We start from the raw sequence: 25,728 nt of genomic DNA, 5'->3' as shown, positions 1-25,728 counted from the left end.
CTCACAAGGAATAAGAGTGTAGGAAAATGGACGGATGGATGGATAGATTAATATCTTTCATATAAATGTATTTATTCTATCATGCTGAGTTAAAACATGTCTTTTGTATCTTTGTCCTTTCAGCGTCTGAGGAGTTTTTGACTGTGACAGTGGAGGTTTATAAAGGGGGAGAATCTGTAGTGCTGCCCTGCCAGTACAGCAAAGTAATAGAAGATCTTGTTACAGTGAAATGGGGCCGCTCTGGTCTTAATCCTGATACTGTCCATCAACGGAGAGAAAGAGACGACCTGCGTGGACAAAATCAGCTTTTTGAAGGACGAACATCAATGAGACCTGATGCTCTAGTCTCTGGTAACTTCAGCCTCACTCTGAAAGAACCACAACTGTCTGACAGCGGGATCTACATCTGCAGCGTCATTGATGAAGAAGAAGAAACTATGCTGCTGGACGTTCAGCTGCATGTCAAAGGTCAGCTACCTTGGTGTAAACACACACAATATATTTAGATCACGACGGCCGATTATTGAATTCAGATGTTATCATGATACATAGAGAACATCTTCAATCCTATCTGTGAAACAAGGGCCCCGTACACATGAAGATGGGTTTGGCTTCATCCAATAAACTTTTTAATAAGTTCAGAGGTCCTTCTGTCCACACGAGGCAAAACCAACAATATTTGAAAGCGGCTCCCAGAGTGGGAACATTTGAAGATGCCCTCCGTTGCGTTTACGTCTGGACACCCCTATATGCATGACCAGCTAACAACTTTGGGCCAAGCACCGTATCCATTATCCAGGAGCCTTATGGTCCAAATAAATAACCAGAACTGAATTGATTTCTTAAAATGCAACTATTTGGACAAATATGGTGTTCTATGTAAATTCTAATTAGATATTTAATTTTCTACCATTTAACAGTCACTTTGAGGTATTTCATGAAGGAGGCAGAAAAACAGCAAAATATTTTTCCACATATATTTTAGCAACCAGTGGCGTCTCTGGCATGATAAGGTAAGTGGGGCACAAAAACCCAGCAGATATTAGCAGCAACAAATTATTTTTGTGACGCATACAACCTGACTATGATCAATGTTAAATTAAACAGATAAGTTAGCATAAACCAACACACTAGAAAATACATTTTAATACATAAAATATACATAAAGGCTCAGTCATAATGTTCATTTATTGAACAGAAAATATTCACATCAATCCTTCAATGAGCTACCAAGGACAATCAAAGCTAGTTTAATTTAAATTTCCCTGTTTCATTTTGTTTAAATTTTCCTAAGTTTTATTCAAACTATTTCTTTACTTGCTTTTATTCTGTTATTATTTTCCAATGTTTTAATCATGTAAAGCACTTTGCATTATCCTTGTGCTGAAATACGCTATATAAATAAATCTGCCTTGCCTAGATGGTCACACACTATATAGCAGAACGTAAGCGTAACATGTGCAATTCAAGAATTTTGATTGGACGATCTGAGCTTGGAGCCAGATGATTTGTGCCCCATGGCTGTCTACTGAGTGTTGGTTATGCGCACTGCGATTTCAGATGTTCATTATTTAAACAAACGTTGGTGAGCCGGCCTTAGCTACTGAGCTTCTGAGTTCTCTGGCAGACTTAGATATATAGACACAAATGTTTCTAACTAACTTTTATTGTTAAGGGAATCAGTCTTTTTTACAACATTGCTCTATAAGGAACGATCCTGTTCACTGATTATTGAGAACATAGAGCTCCACAGCAACATCTGGTGGGCCCAGGCAACACTGGCCCCAAATGCAGAGACGCCACAGTTAAGAACATCCATCCATCCATTTTCTAACACGTCTATCCCCTGTGGGGTGGTGAGGGGTGCTGGTGCCTATCTCCAGCTGTAAATGGGCGAGAGGCAGGGAACAACCTGGACAGGTGGCCAGTCTATCACAGCAGTTAAGAACATTAAAACTACAAATGTTCACAATAATCAGATACAATTGTAATATAATTTTAAAACAAAACTCTATGATAACATAAATCTGCTAACTATTAAATTTTTCAGACAAAATAAAACATCATGAATGTCTAAGATCTAACCGTCTTTATGTTTTTCCATAGAAATATTTCCAACCTGGGCCGTAGTTCTGCTGGTTCTGCTGGTTCTTCTTGCTGTTTCTGGAGGCCTTTTAATTCATTTCAGACATTATTTAATATCAGGTAAGTTCCTTTTACAGCAGTATTAATGCTGATGTCTAACATGCTGAGGTTTTGAGTTTTCCTACACAGATTGTGAACATTTCAGGCAGTGATGCTTCATGGTTGCCATGGTTACACAGTCATTTACAATTATGGGCTGGATTCTCCAACATGCTGAGCTTTCAGTGTTTATGTGGTCAGGAACTGAACCACAATATACTGCTGTGGGTGAATTAGAATACAGATTATATTTATAATATAAAGTAATTTAATCTTCCATCGACCATCTATTCATCCATCTGGTGAAGAGAAGAGATTTAAAAGAAACCGTAGCATCTCTCCTACCAGCAATATAAGTTTCACCTAAATTTTTCCGAGCCAAAAAGGATAAGCTGCCTTCCAAAGTATTCACTCCTCTTTAACTATCCATATTTTGTTACATTATAACTATATTTTCCTTTTAGTCCCCCTGTGGTGTTGTAGTGAGCTAATTCAGAGGCTTTGGTACAATGGACCCAGGTTTGAATCCTGGTGCCTCAGGAAGAGCCTCCAGCATAAAATCTCCACCAAGTCTGTGTTTAAGTTTTAACGACTTGTTGTGATGAGCCTGAATGAAGCAGTAGCTGAACAGGACTCATTATAGCTATATTTATACCTCAAATAAAAACAAACTTACGGTGTATCATGCTGGGTTTAGAGCTAAACTTTGACTAGGCCATTTTAACACATGAATATGGTCTAATGTAAACCATCCCATAATAGCTCTGGCTTTATGTTTAGTGTCATAGTTCTGCTGGATCATGAACCTCCACCCAGTCTCAAGTCTTTTTCAGCCTCTAACAGGTTTCCTTCCAGGATTTTCCTGTTCTCAGCTCCATCCATCTTCACATCATCTCTGACCAGCTACCCTGTTCCTGCTGAAGAAAGGTTTCATGTCCCTCTGCTTCATACCATCTTTAGGACCTTTGAGAAAATATTCCTGCTGTTGGAGCCTGAAAGTGAAAGATCCAAAATTGGGAATATATAAATATTTACGTATAAAATAAAAACATAAAATTATTCTACATTCTAAGTGCCTTAATTACTAAATGTTTTTAAAAGGGGAAATCTAATTAAATTTCACTCAGTTACATTAAAAAAATCATGCATAAATATTTTCTATAATAACTTATTTCCTGTTACTGCAACACATCATGAAATACTTTAAACGTCTTCTCTCTGGCAGAAATAAAGTCCAACATCTGATTGGTTTATAATGCACTTCAGTCTGGAGACCCAGTAATTCAGCCAACACAGTAATAAACATTTTAAAATAATTATTAAAGGAAATGCAGCTTAAGCGAAAATTCAGACTGAAGAAACTCTATTGCCTACCTCCATCAATCAGGGACTCATCCGCCTCCGACACAAGCCAATCAGTTTTGAACTGCTCCTCCTCGAAGCCAATCAGGATCCTGGGTCCATCTTAAAAGAACTCCACATCCTCATCTCAGCCTTCTGCTCAGCGAGCAAGCGGTGGCGTGCCGCGTCTGGTTTGGATTCTGATGACTGGTTTCAAGGGATAATAAGTTATCCTGAAATCCTCCTGCCATAGGAATACCGTCTAGCTGCACATCTTGCTTTCCGACCTCTGTTTTCGTCAGCTCCGATTCCTGGCACAAAGAACTCGCAAGCCACGCAGACGCGTCCCAACTCTGCCTAAGTTCCGGTCAGCTTCGCTTCATAGCGCGCCGGGGTCTTTCTCAAACTGATCCCGTGGGGCAGGCTCTTGGTTCGCGGATCCGCCGACTCATCCGGGACCTCCTCTGGTTTTCATCGGCTTTGCGGCGCCACCTTGCCGCTCGTCCCGGCCGCAACTTTTCAGCCGGTTCTACTCTCTCATTCACTCGCTAATGCGTTCGGAGCCAGCTCAGGTAATATGTATTCACCCATGTTCGTCCTCTATTCAGGCGAACGTATTTCATTTTACTGTTTGTTTTCGTTTTCTTCTTCTTCATCTGGTGTTGCCGGTAGCCACCGGGCTCGTGGTGGCATTGCTGCCACCTACTGGTTGGAGTATGAAGTGCATTTTAAATTCAGCAATTGATAACAATTGTTGTTAAACCGCTGCAACTCTGGTGCAATTTGCCATCCGCTTGGACTGGTCTGCATGCAGCCTGCCCTGCCATATTCCCTGCGTTTTCTGCCATATTCCCTGCGTTCTCTGCCATGTTCCCTGCGTTCTCTGCCATGTTCCCTGCGTTCTCTGCCATATTCCCTGCGTTCTCTGCCATGTTCCCTGCGTTCTCTGCCATGTTCCCTGCGTTCTCTGCCATGTTCCCTGCGTTCTCTGCCATGTTCCCTGCGTTCTCTGCCATGTTCCCTTCTATGCTCCTGTGTTCCCTCCCATGTCCCCTGGATGCTTCCCACCATGCTCCCTGCTATGATTGTTCATTCATCACATGCATGGCCTGGACCTCAGCATTTTTGGGGGGGAACATCCCTATTCTCATACATCTGTTTATCTACGTTAAAGTATAAATCATGTTTCCTGATTTATGTTTCCTGCTGAGGTCCAAGTATTTCGATTTAGACGTTCCCCTTTGCGAGCCTTTCAGTTCCAAGTATCATCCTGAGACTGACCATCTCTATTCATGCACCTCACCTCATCTCCCCATACATCTCACTCAACTTTGATAGGCCTTCGCGGCAACCGGCCTGTTTGATGCACTGGCCTCGACCTCTGCAATTTTTGGGGGGAAATATCCCTATTCTCATACGCCTGCTTATGCATATTGAAGTATAATTCAGCGTGAATTTTTCCTGCCGAGGTCTGAGCGCCAAACTCTTAAAATATTGTATCAATAAAATTCTTCTAATTGCCTTTTCTTTCTGTGTGAGTTTTTCAGATTAAAATGCAGCTTAAGCGAAAATTCAGACTGAAGAAACTCTATTGCCTACCTCCATCAATCAGGGACTCATCCGCCTCCGACACAAGCCAATCAGTTTTGAACTGCTCCTCCTCGAAGCCAATCAGGATCCTGGGTCCATCTTAAAAGAACTCCACATCCTCATCTCAGCCTTCTGCTCAGCGAGCAAGCGGTGGCATGCCGCGTCTGGTTTGGATTCTGATGACTGGTTTCAACCCACCTCCATCCCCTTCTCCACCATCGTACCAAGCTCCGCCTGGCTTTCCTACGGTCCTCCTTCAACCTCGTTCCTATCAGAGTGTAATTCCTCCCGGACTCTTATGGAATTCCCAGTCACTCCTTAAAACGGTCCGGCAGAAGACCGCCATGTTGAGCCTGGTTCTGCCAGAGGTTTCTTCCCAAAGGGGAGTTTTTCCTCTCCACAGTCGCTTCATGCTTGCTCATCATGGACAGTTCATGCAAACCTGTGTTTATCAAGTTGGACATCTAGCTCAAACAATTCAGCATATGGACTGAACAAACTTTGTTTATCTCCACTCCACCACCAGTTTCAGACCCGGGGGGAAATATCCCTATTCTCATACGCCTGCTTATGCATATTGAAGTATAATTCAGCGTGAATTTTTCCTGCCGAGGTCTGAGCGCCAAACTCTTAAAATATTGTATCAATAAAATTCTTCTAATTGCCTTTTCTTTCTGTGTGAGTTTTTCAGATTGAAATGGTATTGCTGGAACTGGCAGGAACATTCTCAGTGGAGATGTGAGGACACTGAATAAAAGCCACCCACTTTATCAGAATTCAGGATGTTGCACTGGATCTGATGCTGGGATCCAAAGGCTTCGTCTGAGTGATTCGAATCACTGACTGACTGACCTGCTTCACAGTTTGCTTGGCTTGGGTCATACATAGTAGACTTGGCTGAGGTATCCAATAGGGCTGAGACAAGAGGCAATTCCAGAATCCAGGCGAGCAAATCGGTAACAGGAGGCAGAATCCAGGCAGAGGTATCCAGAAAGATGCAGAAGCAGCCAGACTTGGTTGAGAGGAAAGGCAGGAGGTCAATATCCAGAACATAGAAGCCAACTGGAGAACCGACAGGGGCAAGACAGGCAGGACAAATCACAGGAACGAGACAGCTCGATATCAGACAGGCAATCAAGGAATGCTGGATGGTTTACTCAGGGTGGCTTTCAAGAATTTGGCAGCTACTCACCGGGAGAGCCTGGAATATTTAGTGCACTTCCCAAGTGTAATGACTCCACTTAATTTAGGGGTTCTGAACTGTGACACTACTGCCCCTTGGGGGGCCATTAGAGGCCAACAGGGGGCGCTGAAGGTAATATTTCCAAAAGGGGGGCGTTGATATTCTTTTGGTGGGCATTTCATTGAAGGTATAGTTTACACCAAATATGCACAACAATACCAGTTTAAACTTTTGAACTGCTTGAGAAAGATTGGTCTGCAATCTTGAAACATGCATGGCACTGCAACAGCATTGATAACTTCTTCTTCTCAGTGTTTCGGTCAGATTGTTGCTCCGTGCTGGCTTATGGAGAAGGAGATGTTTGAGTATCTGTAAACTTTTACCCACATTGCATTTATTGTGGAAAATCAACGCTCTCTTTCATATTACCTGTGGAAGAATTTCTTTCTCTCAAAGGGATTCATTTTTGTGAGGGATAAACCGTGAGCGCATTGTTAATGCAGTGGTTACAAATTTAAAAGCGTCCAGCACCCAGACGCACATTAAAACACTTTTCAACTCAAGTTGCTTGCATTGATTATGTGTCTGGGTGCAACCCGACAAGCATAAAATGGACGTGGAAGCAAATCAAGATATAGTATGAAAATACACTTTAATCAGATACGGTCCAGTTATAAGTTATTCTTATGTTTAACCTTAATCAACTAAAGCATCAGCTATAATCAACATTTGCAATAAATGGACAGTCTGAGTTATAAAAATATCTGATATGTTCATTCATCTTTTAGCCAGAATTTGGCTTCAACCATCCTTCTAAATGTTAAGACCAAAAAGGACACAGTATATTTATTTAGGACATGGACAAAAGGTATAAGTTCAAATGTATAATTATTACTTTTAAATACATAAATGTGAGGCCCGTTTACACTACACTTTTTTAACCGAGCCAAGACCAGTCCGAGAGCTGGAAGTCTCTAAATTTGATAGAGAATACATGTTTGCTTTCATTCTGTGTAGTTATTTTATTAATCTTGTAGGTCTCAGACTATGAACCCCACTAAATTATAACTGAGTGCAACAGTAACATTCCTGACAGCGACATACATTTGGCCCTGAAATATTTTAAAATATATTAATCCAGAAATGATAATCATGGTCTGATCAGCCTCTACTGACAGAGATTTCTGTGGAGTATTTGCGCTCCAGCATACAGGCTACTCCAGATAAGGACACACCTTTTCCGTCTAAAAAAGTAGGAATAACCTTTGCTACAGAGCAAGGTTGTTTCACTGAGTAATTTTTTGTCATAATTTGACTCAGGGTAAAGGCTTTTGAGCTTTCTGAAACAGAAAAGCCACTAATCCATCTTTCTGACACAGTCCTACTGTCTGTGCAGCTGATCTTTTGTGTTTTTCTCAGTCTACAAGGTGGAGGTGGATTCAGGAGTGGAGTCTGTTCTGCTGCCCTTTAAAACTACAGTCCGTCTGCCTGAAGAAGTCACAGTAACATGGAGAAACAACAGGAGCTGGATGGTCCACAGTTATCGCTCTGAAGACGGTCAACAACACTGGCAGTATGAAGACAGAACAGAGATGAAGATAAATGTCAAATCTGGAGACTTCAGTCTGACCCTGAAGAACCCCACAGACAGAGACTCAGGAACCTACAGCTGCACCGTTTCCCAAAGATGGTCAGAAAAAATCCTGGCTAAGAAACAAGTGCTGCTCAATGTTGAAGGTTAGTATTATAAATATAGGTCACATTTTACTCATGATAATATCTTTAACAATAAGTGAATTGTTTATTGCATTTGCACATATGCGGGTCATTCAAGTTCAAACATTTGGCTACCAAACAAACTTTGCTGTCAGTGTATTTTGTGTAGAGTGCAGGTAGCAGACGTGAACATAAGGCTCACAGGCGTTGGTTTTTCATAATCCAGAAATCACATTGGTGATTGACTTGCACTTTAATGGTCACCATTAACAAGACCAACCAAACTGGACCCATCATAACAAGAAGACTTTCTCTTCCACCCTTTCCTGCCCACACATCCTTTTTTTCAGCTAACACATGCACAGTGGTTTACATGCAATTCAACAATCTCCCCTCTTTGTTTATAGAACACAAAACAGATTTATCAGTTCTTTGGTGATGCTGATCTCTGGCCGAAGCCTTTTTCAGTTACAGATTCTGTAGACTTGACATCATCATGAAGGGAGTGGTTGTCCATTACACAGATGTTAGGCAGGATGTTGTGTTTGCCTTCACCAGTGGTGAGCTCTGCATAGAGTGTAGCCAGAGAAACAACACTATCAATCCCATCTGCAAGTGCTAAAGTCTTTCCAGCAAGCATACTTCACACCACTCCTCTGATTCGTTTTGACTGCCAACAAATGGTTGAGAATTTTCCATTTTCTCCCATCAGCGTGATAAAACGTCCACCTTATGTACCTCCATCCGGGAGGTTTCCCATTGAGGAATCACTAAACACTGATTTCAGGAGTTTGTTGTCTCCCAGGTGTTGAAACCTCAGGGTAACTTCCTCTGATTTAAGTTTTCTGATTAGCTTGTTTACACAGTGCAACGTTTGAATTAAGGCATTTTTTGTGTTAGATGCCAAGGTAGATCCGTCACACATGATGTCAGGTCACATGATGTCAGGTCCCGCGTAAACGATGTATTAGCCACACTGATGTGTCTGGCGGTGTTACGTCAGGTGGAGCTGCTCCTTTCGAGCAGACTGAGCACAGAGAAGCTCTCTGCGTTTAATCAAAGCCCATCGAGTTCTCTGCTGATGTCTCCTTCTCTCCTCCTCACTCATCACTCAGTGGGAGCAGAGAAATCTGGCTGTCATCACAGCAGCCTGCTGTGAAGTGACGTGTTCTCCACACTTCCTCTCAGCACAGCCCTGCTACCCCGCAGAAACCTGAACAGATAAATGCTTGTCCGCTCTCAGAGCGTTGCTCAGAGTGGCGGCGCGTATGTTTCCTGTACAGGTGGATGGACAGACTGATCAGCAAAGGCTACACGCTGCAGTTCCTGTCTCACCCCCCACGGTTCACACTGCAAAAACGGAACTAAAAATAAGTAAAATGTTCTTAAAATAAGTGTATTTTTCCTTGATTTGAGCAGGTAAATAAGATGATCTGCCAATAGAATAAGATTTTTGCACTTAAAATAGGAAGAATTCATCTCCATCACCTTATTTCAAGTGCATTATATCTAATTATCTTATTTTAGGGGTAAAAATACTCATTCCATTGGCGGATAATCTTATTTACCTGCTCAAATCTAGGACAAAAACACTAATTTTAAAGAACATTTTACTTGTTTCTAGATCCGTTTTTGCAGTGCACAGGCATCGTGGAGACGGTTCTAGCGTCTCCAGAGCAGAACGCTGCTCTCCTGTCAGAACTGCAGGAACTCCTGGATAAAGACGTCATTTCCAGGGTTCCTCACGGGGAGGAAAATACGGGGTTCTACTCCCGTTATTTCCTGGTCCTGAAAAGAACGGGAGGAATGAGACCCATTGTCCATCTGTCCCTGTTCAACAAGACCATCGTGGAGAGACGGTTCCACATGCTGACAATCAGACAGCTGCTGGAGAACGTTCACCAGAACCGCTGGTTCACCTCCATAGATCTGAAGGACGCCTACTTCCATGTTCCCTTCATCCCCAAACACAGGAAGTATCTGCGCTTCTCCTTCCAGAGGATTCCCTATCAGTTCAACCGCCTGCCGTTCGGTTCCTCTCTGGTTCCACGCACGTTCTCCTGATGCTTGGAAACAGCCCTGCAGCCGCTGCTCTGCAGAGCAGCGGCTCTTTTATCTGGACGACCTGCTCTTGTTAGCTCGGTCCAGAGAGGAAGCGGCGGTGCAGACCAGAGCTCTGGCTACAACCTGACAGAACTGGGCTTCTCCATAAACTGGTAAAAAGTTCTGCTCTGTTCTCCCGTCCCAGCTGCTAGTTTATCTGGGGATGGAGCTAAACTCTCACAGCCCAGAGCAGACGCGCTGTCAGCGCTGCTCTGCAGGGTCAGACCTCCCAGCACAGTGACAGCTCTGACCGTCATGCTGGGGATGATGTCAGCGGTCCACCTGTTGGGTCTGCTTCACATGAGTCGCCTGCAGAAATGGTTCACCCACCTGCACATAGACCCTGTGCGCCAGAGGAGGCAGATGATTGCAGTTCCTCAGTCAGTGGGATCCCTCCTGACCCACTGGGGAAACCCCCCCCCACTCTGTCAGAGGGAGTTCCCCCAAGCAGACCTACGTCACACGTCCTGGTGTTCACAGACGTTGTCAGGCTGGGGGGGGACGTGACTGTCCCAGGTAGTGGGAGAGAAGTGGCCAGAGCACACGTCTCTCCACATAAACGTGCTGCAGCTCCTCACGGTGCTGAAGCTGACTCAGCATTTTGCTCCTCTGTGAATCAGAACTTGCTGTGGGGTCAGCAGGTTCTGATCCACACCAACAACAGGGTCGCAGCGGCGTACATGAACCAACAAGGCGGCGTGCGCTCAGCTGCTCAACGTCACCAGACGGCTGCTGTGCTGGAAACGCACCAACCTGCTCTCCATCAGAGCAGATTACATCCCCGGTGTCCTGAACAGAGGAGCGGACATCATGTCCAGAGGGGGTCCTCGTCACAGAGACTGGACCCTCCATCATGACCTGATCTCTCAGATCTGGAGCAGGTTCTGCAGGCCAGCAGTGGACCTGTTCTCCCCACCAGAGAACCCACAGTGTCAGCTGTGGTTCTCCCTGAGCCTGAAGGAGGATCCTCCTCTAGGAGTGGACGCCTTCACTCCTCCGTGGACACAGACGCTCCTTTGCGTCTTCCCTCTGGTTCCGCTGATACCGCGGCTCCTGGACCGGGTTGGCGGCGAACAGTTCTGGTAATTCTCATAGCCCCCGAGCGCACAGGTGCTCCGTGGTTCCCCAACCTGCAGCAGTTTCTGTCAGGCTGTCAGTGGCAGCTGCCATGGAGGAAGGATGAGCTCCTCCAGGCAGGAGGAGCGATCAGGAGCTACCCGGAAATATGCCAGCGTCTCTGGGCCTGGCCGCTGAACAGGAGCGCTTAGAGAGGCTCAGCCTTCAGCAGGAAGTCGTGCGCACCATTCAGGGCGCACGGGCCGCCTCTACAACAGCGCTATATGAGTCAGAATGGAAAGCTTTTGAGCGCTGGTGTGAGGAGAAAGGCGTGGATCCCATTTCATGTCCTCTAGCATACTGACGTTTCTCCAGCAGCTCATGGACAGAAATTTAGCCCTCAGCACAATTAAGACTTATACTGCGGTTATTTCCTCTTGTCATGAGGGTTTTGGTGACAGAACTGTCTTTAACCATCCTCTGACAAAGCGCTTCCTGAGAGGTGTTCGCAGACACAGACCTGTGTCACGTCCACTGGTTCCTCTTTGGGATTTATCGCTGGTCCTGCGCGCTCTGGTTAAAGCACCGTTTGAGCCCTTAGATCAGGATCCAGTGAAACTCTTGTCATTGAAAGCAGCTCTGCTGTTATCTCTGACGTCTGCAAAGAGAGTGAGTGATCTGTCCGCCCTCTCTGCTGCACCTTCCTGTCTCAGCGTACAGGGAGACGGCAGCTCAGCTCTGCTGCTTCCTAAAAAAGCAGCAGAGCTGCTCTTGGGTGTGAAAGCACCCTCTTGGGTGCTTTCACACCCAAGAGCATCACAAGCTCTTTCTGTTAGGATCGGAACTGGATGGAATCAGTGTTCAAACCAGACAAACAGTAAGTTCCGAAAAAAAGTTTATTTAACTGAAACGGGGCAATCAACGCCAACGTCAGCGGCAGGAAAACTAAGGACAGAGACAGTATGTTAGTGACCACGTCTATCAGGAGATGATTGTTCAGAAACGTGACGGTCACTAACCTCAGCTCAATGTCCAGACTTGCTCCGGAGTCCGATGTAAAATCCCAGCCGGCTGGCTGTTTACGCTGCGCGGCGGTGGCCGCCCTGGGTGTCCCGGACGCTGGTGCGTCGGCAGTCGTCGGACAGGCGGATGGTCGGAGCCGTGGAGGGAAACAGTAGCAGGATGATCAAAGAAGGATAATCCGGAATCGGTGTCGGGGATGCGGTCCAAGGTCAGAGTCGGGTTGTCAGAAATCCGAAGAGGTGCCAGAGGATAATCCAAGACGTGGTCGGGTCACAGGTCCAAGGTACGGTACACAATCAAGCAGACAGAATGTAAGAGGACAGGCAGGCTCAGTGGTCAATAGACGGAACTGGTCGGGATCAGGAAATCAGATAAAGTATGAACGCTGGAAAATATCGCACCTAAGGCTTGAAAATAATCTGGCAATGCTGTCTGGTTTGGAAAGTGAATATATACTGTTCTAAGCAGGTGGAACAGGTGAGCTGTAATGAAAAACAGGGCGGAGTTAAACAGGTGTGTGGCATAGGTGATCAAACCAGACCTCAGTGCTGAGATCTTGAAACTTTCAGGTGGAGGGTGATAACTCTGGATGGCTTCTATCCTCCTCCTCACAGCTCTGAGGAGGAAGTCATGTGCCATCTTCTCTGTCCACGTCTGCACTCTACCGCACAGAGTTTGCTTTGTACATTACAGAGACAACTCTGCAGGACAGCCTTTGTCTGCACAGCGCCTCTCACACCGGCTGTGTGAGGCTATTTCTCAGGCTGATGTTTCCTCTGGGTTGGAGCCTCCAGAGAAGCTCAGAGCTCACTCCACCAGAGGGATCTCCTCCTCCACAGCGCTGCATGGAGGAATGACAGTGGAGGACATCTGCACGGCAGCTTCCTGGTCATCTCTGTACTCATTTATCAGGTTTTACCTGCGTGATGTTTCAGTTTTCTCCATGACTCCTTCTGTTCTCAGAGTTCTGACAGAATGATCACTAAGCTCACCTGGACAACATCCTCCCACCTGGAGTGGGAAGGTTTATTCGGTTGATGACTTCTATTATTTGTGTTGCTCTTCAGTTATTCTCTCTGTGACCAGAGATCATGAGGACAGAAACCAGCAGCATGGTTATGTTGTAGCATTATGGTTCAGCTGCTAATTGTTTCCTTTCGGTTCTCAGTGGTTGCTCTTCTGCTCTGTTCATTGTTAGATGGTCACAGTTTGTAACTTGTTCTCTTCGTCATCAGCAGCAGGTTTGGTCTCTACCTCTGCCCAGACCAGAGTTTCTCCTCTTCGTTGTGGTGTGCACCACGAAAGCGAGGATGACAACTTAATGACTGAAGATTGTTACCTCTGTGAGCCTCTGGCCTGTTCCACTCATCATTACTGTTACAGTTTATAACCTTTGTCTTCACTGTTTACAGACTCAGGTCTGTCATTCAGCCTCCGTCCTAAACAGAGAGTTTTATCCTCTCGGTGGTTCAGCTGCACTGGAGGCTGAGGTGAAGCTCCTTGTGAGAACAGGTGGTTCAGGCTTGTGGTTCTGTTGGACCCAGTGAGGCATGGACCTCATCCTGCTTCACCTTTAATCTACTAGTGAGAGCCTTAAAGGGTGAAGCTGATATGAAACAGAACGTTGGTTACATACTGTAACATCAGATTCTATGAATTCAGGCGTAGCCCTTTAAGTTCTGGGCCTCACTGGTTCCTGAATGGCTGAAGAAAAATCTGACCGTTATTTATACTGACTGGAGTGAGGCTCACGCAGCAGGTGAGCTTGGACTAAAGTTTTCAGTGATAACCCCACTAATGAGAGCCTTAAAGGACGACGCCTATATTCATAGGATCTGGTGTTGCGGTACGTAACCAATCTTCCTTTTCCAGTTGTTCTCTTCAGCTTGTGATAAAATATCATCTTCCACCACTAGTATTTGATCTCCATTGTTGTTGTTGTTAGTGTGTGACTTATCATTTTCAGATGGTGAGACTTAAAGGTTGGTATATTGTCCCATATTAACTGATCCTGTGGATCCAGCCATTTCCTCTGGCCCACTGTACTCTAAGTTTTACCAGTTCCTGTTTTGCTATTCTTGCTCAGCTGGTTGTTTTTCCAGTATACAGATGCTGGTCATATAATTAGAATATCATAAAAAAGTAGATTTTTTTCAGTAATTCTATTCAAGAAGTGAAACTTGCATAATATGTTCATTCATTACACACAGACTGAAATATTTCAAGTATTTGTTTCTTTTAATTTTGATGATTATAAATGACAACAAATGAAAACCCAAAATTCAGTATCTCAGAAAATTAGAATATTGGGAAAAGGTCCAATAGACGCCTGGTGCCACAATCTAATCAGCTAATTAATTAAAAACCAAAAGTTTTCTCAGTCTACTTCTGTAGTTCTGTTCACAGAACTCTGTGTCCAGAACATTTATAAAGAGGCGAAGAGAAGAAAAAGTGGTGGTAAAAAAAATAGTACAAGCAGCAAGTATGACTGCACCCTGGAGCACTTCATGCTCCCTGCTGCTAACCAACTTTATGGAGATGTCCTGCACACAGGGCCATAGCTACCAGTACCTGGTTGAACTGGTCCATGTTCTTAATTGGCCAGCAAACTCACCTGACCTTAACCCCATAGAAAATGTGAAGAGGAAGATGTGATACACCAGACCTAACAACGCAGAAGAGATGAAGGCCACAATCAGAGCAACCTGGGCTCTCATAACACCTAAACAGACTGATGGACTCCATGCCACGCCGCATGGCTGCAGTAATCCAGGGAAAAAGAGCCCTGACCAAATATTAAGAGCTGTACATGCTGTTATTTTCTATGCTCATACTTTTCAGTTAGCCAACATTTCTGGAAATCCTTTTTTTTGTTTTGTTCTTAATTAATATTCTAATTTTCTGAGATACTGAATTTTGGGTTTTCATTAATTATCAGTTATAATCATCAAAATGAAAAGAAATAAACACTTGAAATTCAACCGTCTGTAATGAATGAATCTAATGTACAAGTTTCACATTTTGAATTAAATTACTGAAAAAGAAAATCTACTCTTTATGACATTCTACGGCACCTGTATCTATATATGTGTATATATTTTCCTCTGTGAGTTGTTTAAAGAGGTTCTGATCCCATTCCTGCTCCGTCAGCATCCATTCTACAAACTCCTGGTCATAAAATCCTGAGTTACTCCTTGCGACTGAGGTGGTTCTCTCCTGGAGTTTTACTGAGGCTCCATTACTGTGAACATCAACATGATCATTTCTCCTGCTGTCTGTGCAGCTGATCTTTTGTGTTTTTCTCAGTCTACAAGGTGGAGGTGGATTCAGGAGTGGAGTCTGTTCTGCTGCCCTTTAAGACTACAGTCAGTCTGACTGGAGAAGTCACAGTAATGTGGAGAAACAACAGTGGCAGGGTGGTCCACAGTTATCGCTCTGAAGATGGTCTACAACACTGGCAGTATGAAGACAGAACAGAGATGAAGTCTGGAGACTTCAGTCTGACCCTGAAGAACCCCACAGTCAGAGACTCAGGAACCTACAGCTGCACCGTCTGCAGCAGACAGTCAGGAACAATCCTGGCTAAGAAACAAGTTCTGCTCAATGTTGAAGGTCAGTACCATACCATATCATACCAACTTTATTAATGAAGCACTTTATACACCGACAGGACCAAAGTGCTGTACACAATCATAAAATACAGTGCAATTATAAAATAGAAGGGATCGAATATAAAATACATATTAGTATACAGACACAATAAAACAAAGTGAAACCTCTCAGATTGTGCCAAAAGCCAAAGAAAAAAGTACTGTAAATATAGGTAACATTTTATTCATTATTTGTTTGATAAAATCAGAGGAGATGGTATTTACTCTGAATCATTAATATGAAGGTTAGATTGAGGATAAATGTTACAGAAATATAATCTTTACTTTATAGCCTCATAGCCATGAGAAATATGAACATTGAATAGAAAACACAATTACAGCTCTGTGGGTCAGACTCTAGGAATGACTTAAAGCTAATTTAACCTCTACCCAATTTATTAAGGTTAACTTTGGTTAACAAAAAGATCTTCACTGAACTTTAAAATCATTTAATCATTTCTTGGTTTTCAATCATTTTTTTTCTTTCACATCTTTGTGTTCAGTGTTCTTTATTTTATATTAATTTTGCTTTGTAGTTTTAGGTTTCACTTGTCTAGTTAAAGAGTTGTTGATTGAAATATGTTTAAATTGAATTAATTTCTGTTGGGAAATTAACTCATATTTTGATGAGAAGTTGTCACTAATTTATTTCACGTGTGCATAGTTTGCTCTTTGAGGATGGCAGCGGTAGAACCATTATTTTATTAATTGGCCAAATATCATTCCAAACTTAGATATTTACAGGACAATACCTGACACACCATTGATGTTTTGTTTCAAGATTTAAATATATTCATTTAACTACACAACACACTTATAATTTCAACTTGAATGTGTAATGAATCAAGTAGTGGCCCCAATAATTCAGCCGAAACATGGGAGTAGGTTTAAAGGTTTTATTAATATAAAAGGTGTTAAACGGCAGGAAACTAGCTGGAACGTACTCAGGAACCACTAAAACAGAGAGATTAAGGTTAGAGGCTGTAAACAACTCAGTGGAAGATGGAAACCACTGAATAAAAGCCTCCAACCTTCTCAGAAGCTGAGAGGTTGTTCTGGATCTGATCCGTGGGTCTCAGGTCTCCACTTGCTCGATGCTTCTGTAGTCAAGCTCTGCCAGAGGATTCTGCTTTAAGCAGCTGGTAGCCAGGGCTGAAGCCAGAGAGAAATCTGAGATACATTGTTTGGTTAAACACAGTGGGTCAGAGGTGGGCAGAAGTACCGGAGGGCCAGACAGACAGACTTGGTCGGAAGACAGGATGGGTGTAACCAGGCGGAGGTAAGCTAAATCCTGAGTTACTCCTTGTGCATTGCAGGCTCCACCAGGGCCTGCAATGCATTTGCTAACTTCTTTACTGAAAAAATCCTAAAAATTAGAGGATCAGTCTGTACATCCACACCAGCTCTAGAACCAAAGCCGTATTCAGCAGGGACTTATCCTGACAAAATGTCCCAATTCAGCCAAATAAACTCCAAAAGCTTAGAGCAGATCATTCAGCAGCTAAGTTCCTCCTCATGCTGTCTTGATGTTCTACCCACAGTTTTCCTTAACAACGTTCTGCCTGTCAGTGTCTGATTTCACTCAGATAATAAACACGTCCCTTCTGTCAGGTGTTTTCCCCCAGTCCCTAAAAACAGCAATTATCAAACCACTGTTGAAAAAGAACAATTTAGACAAACTTCTACTCCAGAACTACAGGTCCATCTCAAACCTCTCCTTTATCAGTAAGATTATTGAAAAAGCTGTGTTTCAACAATTAAACACCTTCTTAACAACGACCAGCCGCTTTGACGTATTCCAGTCAGGTTTCTGTGCTCACCACAGTACAGAGACCGCCCTTATCAAGGTTTTTAATGATATAAATATCATTAACCATATATTTATATCATTAAAAAAAATTTAAATATTAAAAATATAAAATAAAAAATAAAAAATATAAATATAATATTAAAAATATTATATTTATATTACCATATAAATACAGACTGTGGAAGAACCACCCTGCTGGTTCTGTTGGACCTCAGTGCAGCATTTGATACTGTCGATCACTCCATTCTGTTAGAGTGCCTGGAGAACTGGGTCGGCCTCTCTGGTACAGCACTCAACTGGTTTAAATCCTACTTAAAGGACAGGGACTTTTTTGTATCAGTAGGTAACTTTACATCAAAAATGACAAATCACATGCGGGGTTCCCCAAGGGTCCATCCTGGGTCCCCTCCTATTCAATATCTACATGCTCCCTCTAGCTCAGATAATAAAAAACAACAACATCAGCTACCATAACTATGCAGACGACACACAGCTCTACATCACCATGTCACCAGGTGACTATGGACCAGTTCAGGCACTGAGTAAATGCCTAGAAGAAATCAAAGCATGAATGTGCCATAATTTTCTTCAGTTGAATAAAAACAAAACTGAAGTAATAACATTTGGACCAATAGAGGAAAGATCAAAAGTTAGCACACAGCTTCAGTCGCTTCAGCTAAAAACCACTGATCAGGCCGTAAACCTGGGTGTAGTGTTGGACTCAGACCTGAACCTCCAAAAGCATCTAAAGACAATTACAAGGTCGGCTTTCTATCACCTGAAGAACATTTCCAGGATTAAAGGACTAATGTCTCAGAAAGATCTGGAAAAACTAATCCATGCGTTTATTTTTAGTAGAATTGATTACTGCAACGGTGTTTTCACAGGTCTGCCTAAAAAGTGGATCAGACAGCTGCAGCTGATCCAGAACGCTGCAGCCCGCGTCCTCACTAAGACTAAGAAAGTAGAGCACATAACCCCAGTTCTAAAGTCCTTACACTGGCTCCCTGTATCTCAGAGAATATACTTTAAAATACTTCTGTTAGTCTATAAATCCCTAAATGGCTTAGCACCTAAATACATCACAGACTTGTTATCAGTGTATCAACCCTCCAGACCACTAAGGTCTTCTGGCTCCAGCCTGCTCTGCATACCTAGAACACAAACTAAACAAGGAGAAACAGCATTTAGTTCCTATGCTCCACTTATCTGGAACAAACTTCCAGAAAATTGTAAAGGTGCTGAAAGCCTGAGTTCCTTTAAATCGAGATTAAAAACACATTTGTTTAGGATTGCCTTTGACTGTTCTAGTTAACTAAATCACCACTTTTTTTTCTATCTACATTTTATTCCTACTTGCTTTTATTCTGTTTTATTTTGCTATATTTTAATCATGTAAAACACTTTGCAGTGTCTTTGTTTTGAATTGTGCTATATAAATAAATTTGCCTTGCCTTGCGACCGAGGTGGTTTTCTCCTGGAGTTTTACTGAGGCTCCATTACTGTGAACATCAACATGATCATTTCTCCTGCTGTCTGTGCAGCTGATCTTTGTGTTTTTCTCAGTCTACAAGGTGGAGGTGGATTCAGGAGTGGAGTCTGTTCTGCTGCCCTTTAAAACTACAGTTCGTCTGCCTGGAAATAAAGTCACAGTAACCTGGAGAAACAACAGTGACAGGATGGTTCACGCTGATCGGTATTGCTTACAATATCAACAACAACAAAAGCAGTATATAAACAGAACAGAGATGAAAAATAATTATGAATCTGGAGACTTCAGTCTGACCCTGAAGAACCCCACAGACAGAGACTCAGGAACCTACAGCTGCTCCGTCCATGATGACGAGTCAGGAGAAATCCTGGCTAAGAAACAAGTGCTGCTCAAGGTCAAAGGTCAGTATTGTAAATATAGGTCACATTTTATTCATGATGATATCTTTGATAAAACCAGAGAAGGTGGTATTTATTCTAAGTGATTAATATGAAGGTCAGCTCAAGAATAAATGTTACAAAAATATAAACTTTATTCTAAAAAACCTGATTTAAAAAAGCATAGAATGTAATGATTGCAAAGCGAGGACCCAGGATTCAGCCAGACAACATCTGATGTATTAAAACAGTTTCAAGTAAACTGCTACAGGATGAAAGTGAATCAGAGTCCAATCGGGCAGCATGATTGATGTTACTCATGTGGCGTGGCATGGAGTCCGAAATCCGAGAGCAGGTCCAGAGTCAGAGCCGGGTGATCAGAAATCCAGAGACAGTCCAAAGCAGAATCTGTGGGCAGAGTCAGGGCACAGTAATCAGGTCCGACGGGCCTGGCAGGGTCAGAAGGCAGAAACAGGTCAGGAAACAGGCAGACAGGATTCAGGACGCTGGATTAAACTCACCGATGGCTCATAATAATTTGGCACTAGCGACTGGTCTGAAAGGTGGTTTTATAGTCAGTGTTGCAGGTGGGTCTGGTGAAGGCTAATGTTGATGGGGCAGAGCTGCACAGGTGTGTCAGATGGTGAGTCAGACCAGCACTAGTGCCTATATAACCATTGGGTGAGAGGTGGGCTACAGCCTGGACAGGTCAGCAGTCCATCACAGGACAGGTAGACCAGGATAATCTGTGGAAAATTAGAGATTAAATTACTGAACTTTAATGTTTTAGTTTCGATTTTCAATTACAGATTTAAAAATAATAAACTTGTACAAATAAGAACTTATTATTGTAAAAACAAGTTCTGACTAATGTCTCTTTTCTCAGACTCTAACCTTCTTCTCTTTCCAACCAGGTGAAGCTGACTCTCTGATCATGGCCATAGACTTTGGTTCAGGATACAGCGGCTACGCCTTCAATCTAAAACCCAGAGAGGAAGGAGGTGAGACCCAGTTAAAGAGATGGGGTAAAGAACTTGGACTGGACTCCCCAAAGACTCCAACCTGCATCCTGTTTGATGAAGATAGACAATTCCTGGAGTTTGGTTATGAAGCTAAAGCAGCGTACAGCAACATGAGACGAGAAGAAGCTGAGAAATATTATTTCTTTGTAGACTTCAAGAGCAATATCCTGAACACAGTAAGTAACATTAAAGATCTGCAGCCAGAGCTTCTTCTGCCTTGGATCCTGTTGTTTCCTCTGTGTCCAGACCTGTCTTCTCATTTAGAAACTGTGTCACTTTCTGAATTATCTGAGGGTTTAAAGATTAACTCTGACCCTTCATAGATTTCCTACTACAGTCAGAAAAATTGGTTTTACCTCTCTGGGTCCCAGATAAAACAAATTAAATTAACACCTATTTCATTTCAGGATCTACTCTAACAGTTTCTAGGCTTATTTATTTTATCTTAACAGTTTTTCTTAAATGATTCATCCCCCTCGACAGATTTAGAATAAAATATTTTTAGAATTTAACCGTCTGTCTTCTCAATTCAAGTTTTCATTAGTAAGAACTGTATCAATGTTCTATTTTTACCATTTTCACGCTCAGAATGAGGAATTGCTGCAAAGTTAACAACTCAGTGCAATCAACTGGATTTCCTTAGAAAACTTTGAATCAGTTTTAATAAACTGAGTGAGTCTCACATGTTGACCCGTGTCCAAGTATTAAAGGAACCGCTGATGGTCCAGATCATGTGAGACTGGAACCATGTCAGAGCGCTACGACGCCTACATGGTTCACATGGAATGGAGATAACATCACCAGGAGAAATGTTTCCTGGAGGGATTATTCCTGGAGCTCCAGGCTGTGGACAAAGCTGCAGAAACATGGAAGAAACTCATGAAGAACCTCATGATCTCATAAATGTTATAATAATGTTTTGTGCAGCTCCTCATTAGTTCACTGGATCCACCTCATTAAAAACAGATTACCTGCTTTCAGCAGACTACAAATCTCACTCTGAAGAGAAATTAATTTTCTAAAACTGTAATTTTATCCCTAATTTTACTTCAAATACAAAAGCCGTAACTTGTGCAATTAAAAAAAATAACCATCCAGTTATTTGTCCAGACATGGAAACTTATCTTTTAAACACAACTTCTCTCCATAGATAAACTACATGTGGAACATTAGAGACAAAACACAGAGAAACTAATTTAGGCTGTAATTTCCTAAACATTTTCAGAAAAAATTAGGTTAAAACCTCTTTTCCAACAGTGTTCTGGCCAAGTCAGCAGCATAAAACAATCAACTTGTCTAAAAACAATAAATACACATTTTAGTGACTTGTTCTTAAAACAAAAACGAACCTAAGCCGCGGTGAGGCTGCTGACTGGCACTCAGTTGACGCGTCGTCCTCTTGCGTTCAATGAATAAAACTTCAGGTTCTTGGCTTGCAGAGCATTTATTGATCCAAAGCTTTCACAAAATACTAATTGTAACATTCCACACTGGCTTACAACCAAAGGATGTTACATTTGCCACAACGCAGTGATCAATAACAAAACAACAAAAACTGCAACCGACGACGACGCTCAAGAAACTGTTTCCACCGCAATCAGCTGTGCAACTACATGTGACTCCATTTAAACAGATGAATTATACAATTACCTTTAATAACATAACAGAGAAATACCAAAAATGAAACAAAATACACCCTGTTATACCCAATGTTGTGCAGTTTACCTCAAACAACTTGTAGCGGCAACTTTGCGGCCACCGCTTCAGAGTAGGAGTATAGGTCAGATCCCAACGCGCGTCTTAGAAAAATAGAGGCATTTATTTGTCTTTAACTTGCATACAAACAAAAACGCTCCCGCATCACGCGGTTGAAAAACTGTTTGTCACTAACTAAAGATACAAAAATAAATCAGTAGAATTAGAATGCAAATGTTTTCATAATAAATTCAGAAAAACAAAAGAGATGCAAACGGCTCCAACATTCCGGCCCCTAATTGGTCATACTATGGCAATTCAACACATACATTCACAAGGAGCCGTGCATTTCAAAGAGCATTCGATACCGTCCATGCATTCAAATAAAGTCTTTCACATTCTTTTTCTTTTTTGTCCTTTTTTTCACATTAAGTTCCTTTAGGTATTACTAAATCAGAAAATTGTTTTCTGGAAAAAAGTAGTCCTTTCAAAAGAAAAATCAAGGGATTTCCAAAAAAATTCAAGAATTAAGTTCATTTTAGTCCATAAGACAACATACAGTAAGCATAGTCATAGACTGTTCTTAGTCATATTTTCAGATATTCAATAGCAGTTAATTTTTTCCGCATATACAGCCATTCACTCAATCAATACCTTTACATATTACATAGAAAACATGAAAGCTTAATTCAATAAACCATTCTATGGTCAGTAAAGTGTATGAGGGTACTGGTCAGTAATGTCAGTCAGTCTGTCAGTCAGGCCATGTCTCTGAGAAGGCAAAGCTTTGTGATTGGCCTTTCTAGAACACCAGTCTGAGTCTTGACTTTAACACGACGTACAAATCCTTTTGCATCAGTTAAAGTTTCTATTACACGTCCCATCGGCCAGGAATTTCGGGGTGACGTGTCATCAATGATGAGAACGATGTCATTAGATTTCAGATTTCTTTTTACCTCGTTCCATCTTTGTCTCACCTGCATCAGTGAGAGGTATTCACATGTCCATCTCTTCCAGAAGAGATCTGAGAGGAACTGAACCTGCTTCCATCTTCTCCTAGCATAGCAGTCCTGCTTGTTAAAGAGCCCAGGTGGAAGGATGGGCTTTGCTTTAAGCAGTAGTAGATGGTTCGGAGTAAGAGGTTCAGGATCTGTCGGATCTCCAGATGTTACTGTTATTGGACGTGCATTGAGAATAGCCTCCACTTCACAGAGGGTGGTTTGAAGACATTCGTCGTCCAAGGTCTGTTCTTTGATCACAGAGTAGAGTGCTTTCTTGATGATCCGTATGAGGCGCTCCCACACCAGTGGCGGCTGGTGCTAAAAAAACTGAGGGGGGCGCACACAAACAAACAAATGAAAAACAAACAAAGCAAATCTTAAAAAATAGCACTATTTGAACATGAATTTTGCCCTCCTTTCCTTCTGCCCAGCAAATTTCTCAATTATATTCTTAATTGTTAAAGTCAGTCATCTCTGTGACTAGTCTTTTCTCCATTGACAACATGGCCAATGCATTCAGCCTGTCCTGAGTCATTGAGTTTCTCAGAAAAGTCTTGATTCTTTTCAGAGTTGTAAAGCACCTTTCAGCTTTCAGCTGTGGTCATGGGTGTGGTGAGGAGGATCTTCAAGAGCGTGACAGTTTCTGAAAAGACTTCTTCTAGATTGTTTTCCTGATTTTAATAACATTTGCTGCCATTTTTTAAGGCTGTGTTATGAAATGTGTTACAGCATTTTTGTGGGACAAGATTATACAAAATTCAGTAACCAAATGTTTTATTCCCCATTACCCATAAACTTCAGTACAACTTAAATAATAAAATATCTTGCTGACAAACATTACATCAACATACCTACACAGCATAGACACAACTAAAGGTATTTCTAACTACAAAGCACATCTTCCTAATATATTAAATAACATTACTATAAACCAGTGTAACAGTGATTTTCCACAACAACTCACCTCTGCAGCAATCCTTTCATGGTCTTCTACACTGAGTGTCCGACGCCTCTTCACTGGCTGACTACTACCTACACTGCTTTGTCCAACCATGGAGTGGAGAGATCACTTGCCTGCTGCTGAATTTGTAAATTAAGACGATCCGGTCCAAGCTCCTTTATCCTGTTATTTTCTTCAAGTGAACGCTTTGTAAAAGCATTTTTTGTAAAGACAAAACAGAAGTTTCTCTCATTTTGAAACTACTCAACTTTGCAAGCATAACCGTGAATCAACCTAACGAACTGCAGCTGAGCTGAGTCGAATCGGGGATTGTCCAATCACACAATGTTTTTAAAAAAATTAGCCAGTACTGACACTCTACCAGTAATGACGCAATAGAATAGGTGTGTCCGGGACGCAGAGCCGTGCGCCCCTATGCAAAACCCTAGCTAACCAATTAAAAGTCAGCCTCAGATCACGTGCTTGCCAAAGTTGACGCGGCTACATTCACTCCCATTAGACCGGCGCCCTGCACATAGGAAGTGTGCACAATGTGAGCAATTAAATAGAATTATGTATTTACTATTTTAATAAATTCTAACATGTCTATTGGACACAGTATGAATAAATACATTTCTAAGTACTTTGCAGTTCAGAAATCATTTATTATCTAAACGATTTAAAGGGGGCGGCGCCCGAGCACCCCTTACTGGCCAGCCGCCACTGTCCCACACACCTCCGTGATGAGAGCCGTAAGGTGGGTTGAATGTCCATTTGATTCCTTCTGTACGCACATGATTCTGTATTTTACTATGGTCCAGCTGAGCCAGAGCTTCTCTCAGTTCCCGCTCTGTTCCCACGAAATTGGTTCCATTGTCAGACAAAATCTCTTTTACTTGGCCTCGTCTGCAGACAAATCTGCGGATGACCGAAATACAGGAATCTGTATCAAGGGAGTAGGCCATCTCTAAGTGTACAGCTCTGCTGGCAAGACATGTAAACAGGGCGCCGTACCTCTTCACTCGTCTACGGCCACTCTTAACTTCTATAGGCCCAAAGTAGTCCAAGCCCGTGTGAGTAAAGGGGGGCAGATCTGGTGTTACTCGCACCGAGGGCAAGTCCGCCATTTTCTGCTTCAAAGCTGCTCCATGCCATCGTTTGCAGAGTGTGCAGTCACGGGTTATTCTCCTTGCTGCCGAATTGGCTTTTGGGATCCAGTATTTTGTTCTTAGTTTCGAGAGCATTTGATTCTTTCCACAGTGTCCTACTAATTTGTGAGTGTGGCGCAAAAGTAATGTTGACAGGTGGCTGTCATTAGGCAAAATGGCCGGGTGCTTGATCTCTTCAGGCATAGCCAGTCTGCTCAGCCTGCCACCGACTCTCAGAATTCCATCCTGAAGAACGGGATCCAACTTGTAGAGTCGACTGCTTCTCTTCACAGCTTGGCCCTTCTGTAAAGCATATACTTCATCTCCAAAAGAGTGATGTTGAATGAAAGACGTAAGAGCCTCCTCAGCAGCGGTGAGATCTTCTGCTGACAACTGT

General features: G+C 42.6%; 1 protein-coding gene across 1 annotated transcript in view; it reads left to right on the top strand.

Moving 5' to 3' along the window:
* The window catches only part of LOC118563573, a 209,987-nt gene that overhangs the window by 178,384 nt on the left and 5,875 nt on the right, over positions 1 to 25,728 (top strand). Inside the window, exons 3-7 of the mRNA XM_036138672.1 lie at positions 2,107 to 2,205; positions 7,718 to 8,035; positions 15,503 to 15,808; positions 19,223 to 19,549; positions 20,440 to 20,723. Coding sequence (XP_035994565.1) covers positions 2,107 to 2,205; positions 7,718 to 8,035; positions 15,503 to 15,808; positions 19,223 to 19,549; positions 20,440 to 20,723 — 1,334 coding nt within the window. The remainder of the gene's footprint in view (positions 1 to 2,106; positions 2,206 to 7,717; positions 8,036 to 15,502; positions 15,809 to 19,222; positions 19,550 to 20,439; positions 20,724 to 25,728) is intronic.

This window comes from Fundulus heteroclitus, chromosome 7 (assembly GCF_011125445.2).
Source record: "Fundulus heteroclitus isolate FHET01 chromosome 7, MU-UCD_Fhet_4.1, whole genome shotgun sequence".
In the NCBI taxonomy this organism is placed as follows: Eukaryota; Metazoa; Chordata; class Actinopteri; order Cyprinodontiformes; family Fundulidae; genus Fundulus; species Fundulus heteroclitus.
The sequence above is the reverse complement of the archived record's forward strand: the minus strand, read 5'-3'. Positions and strand labels throughout refer to the sequence as shown.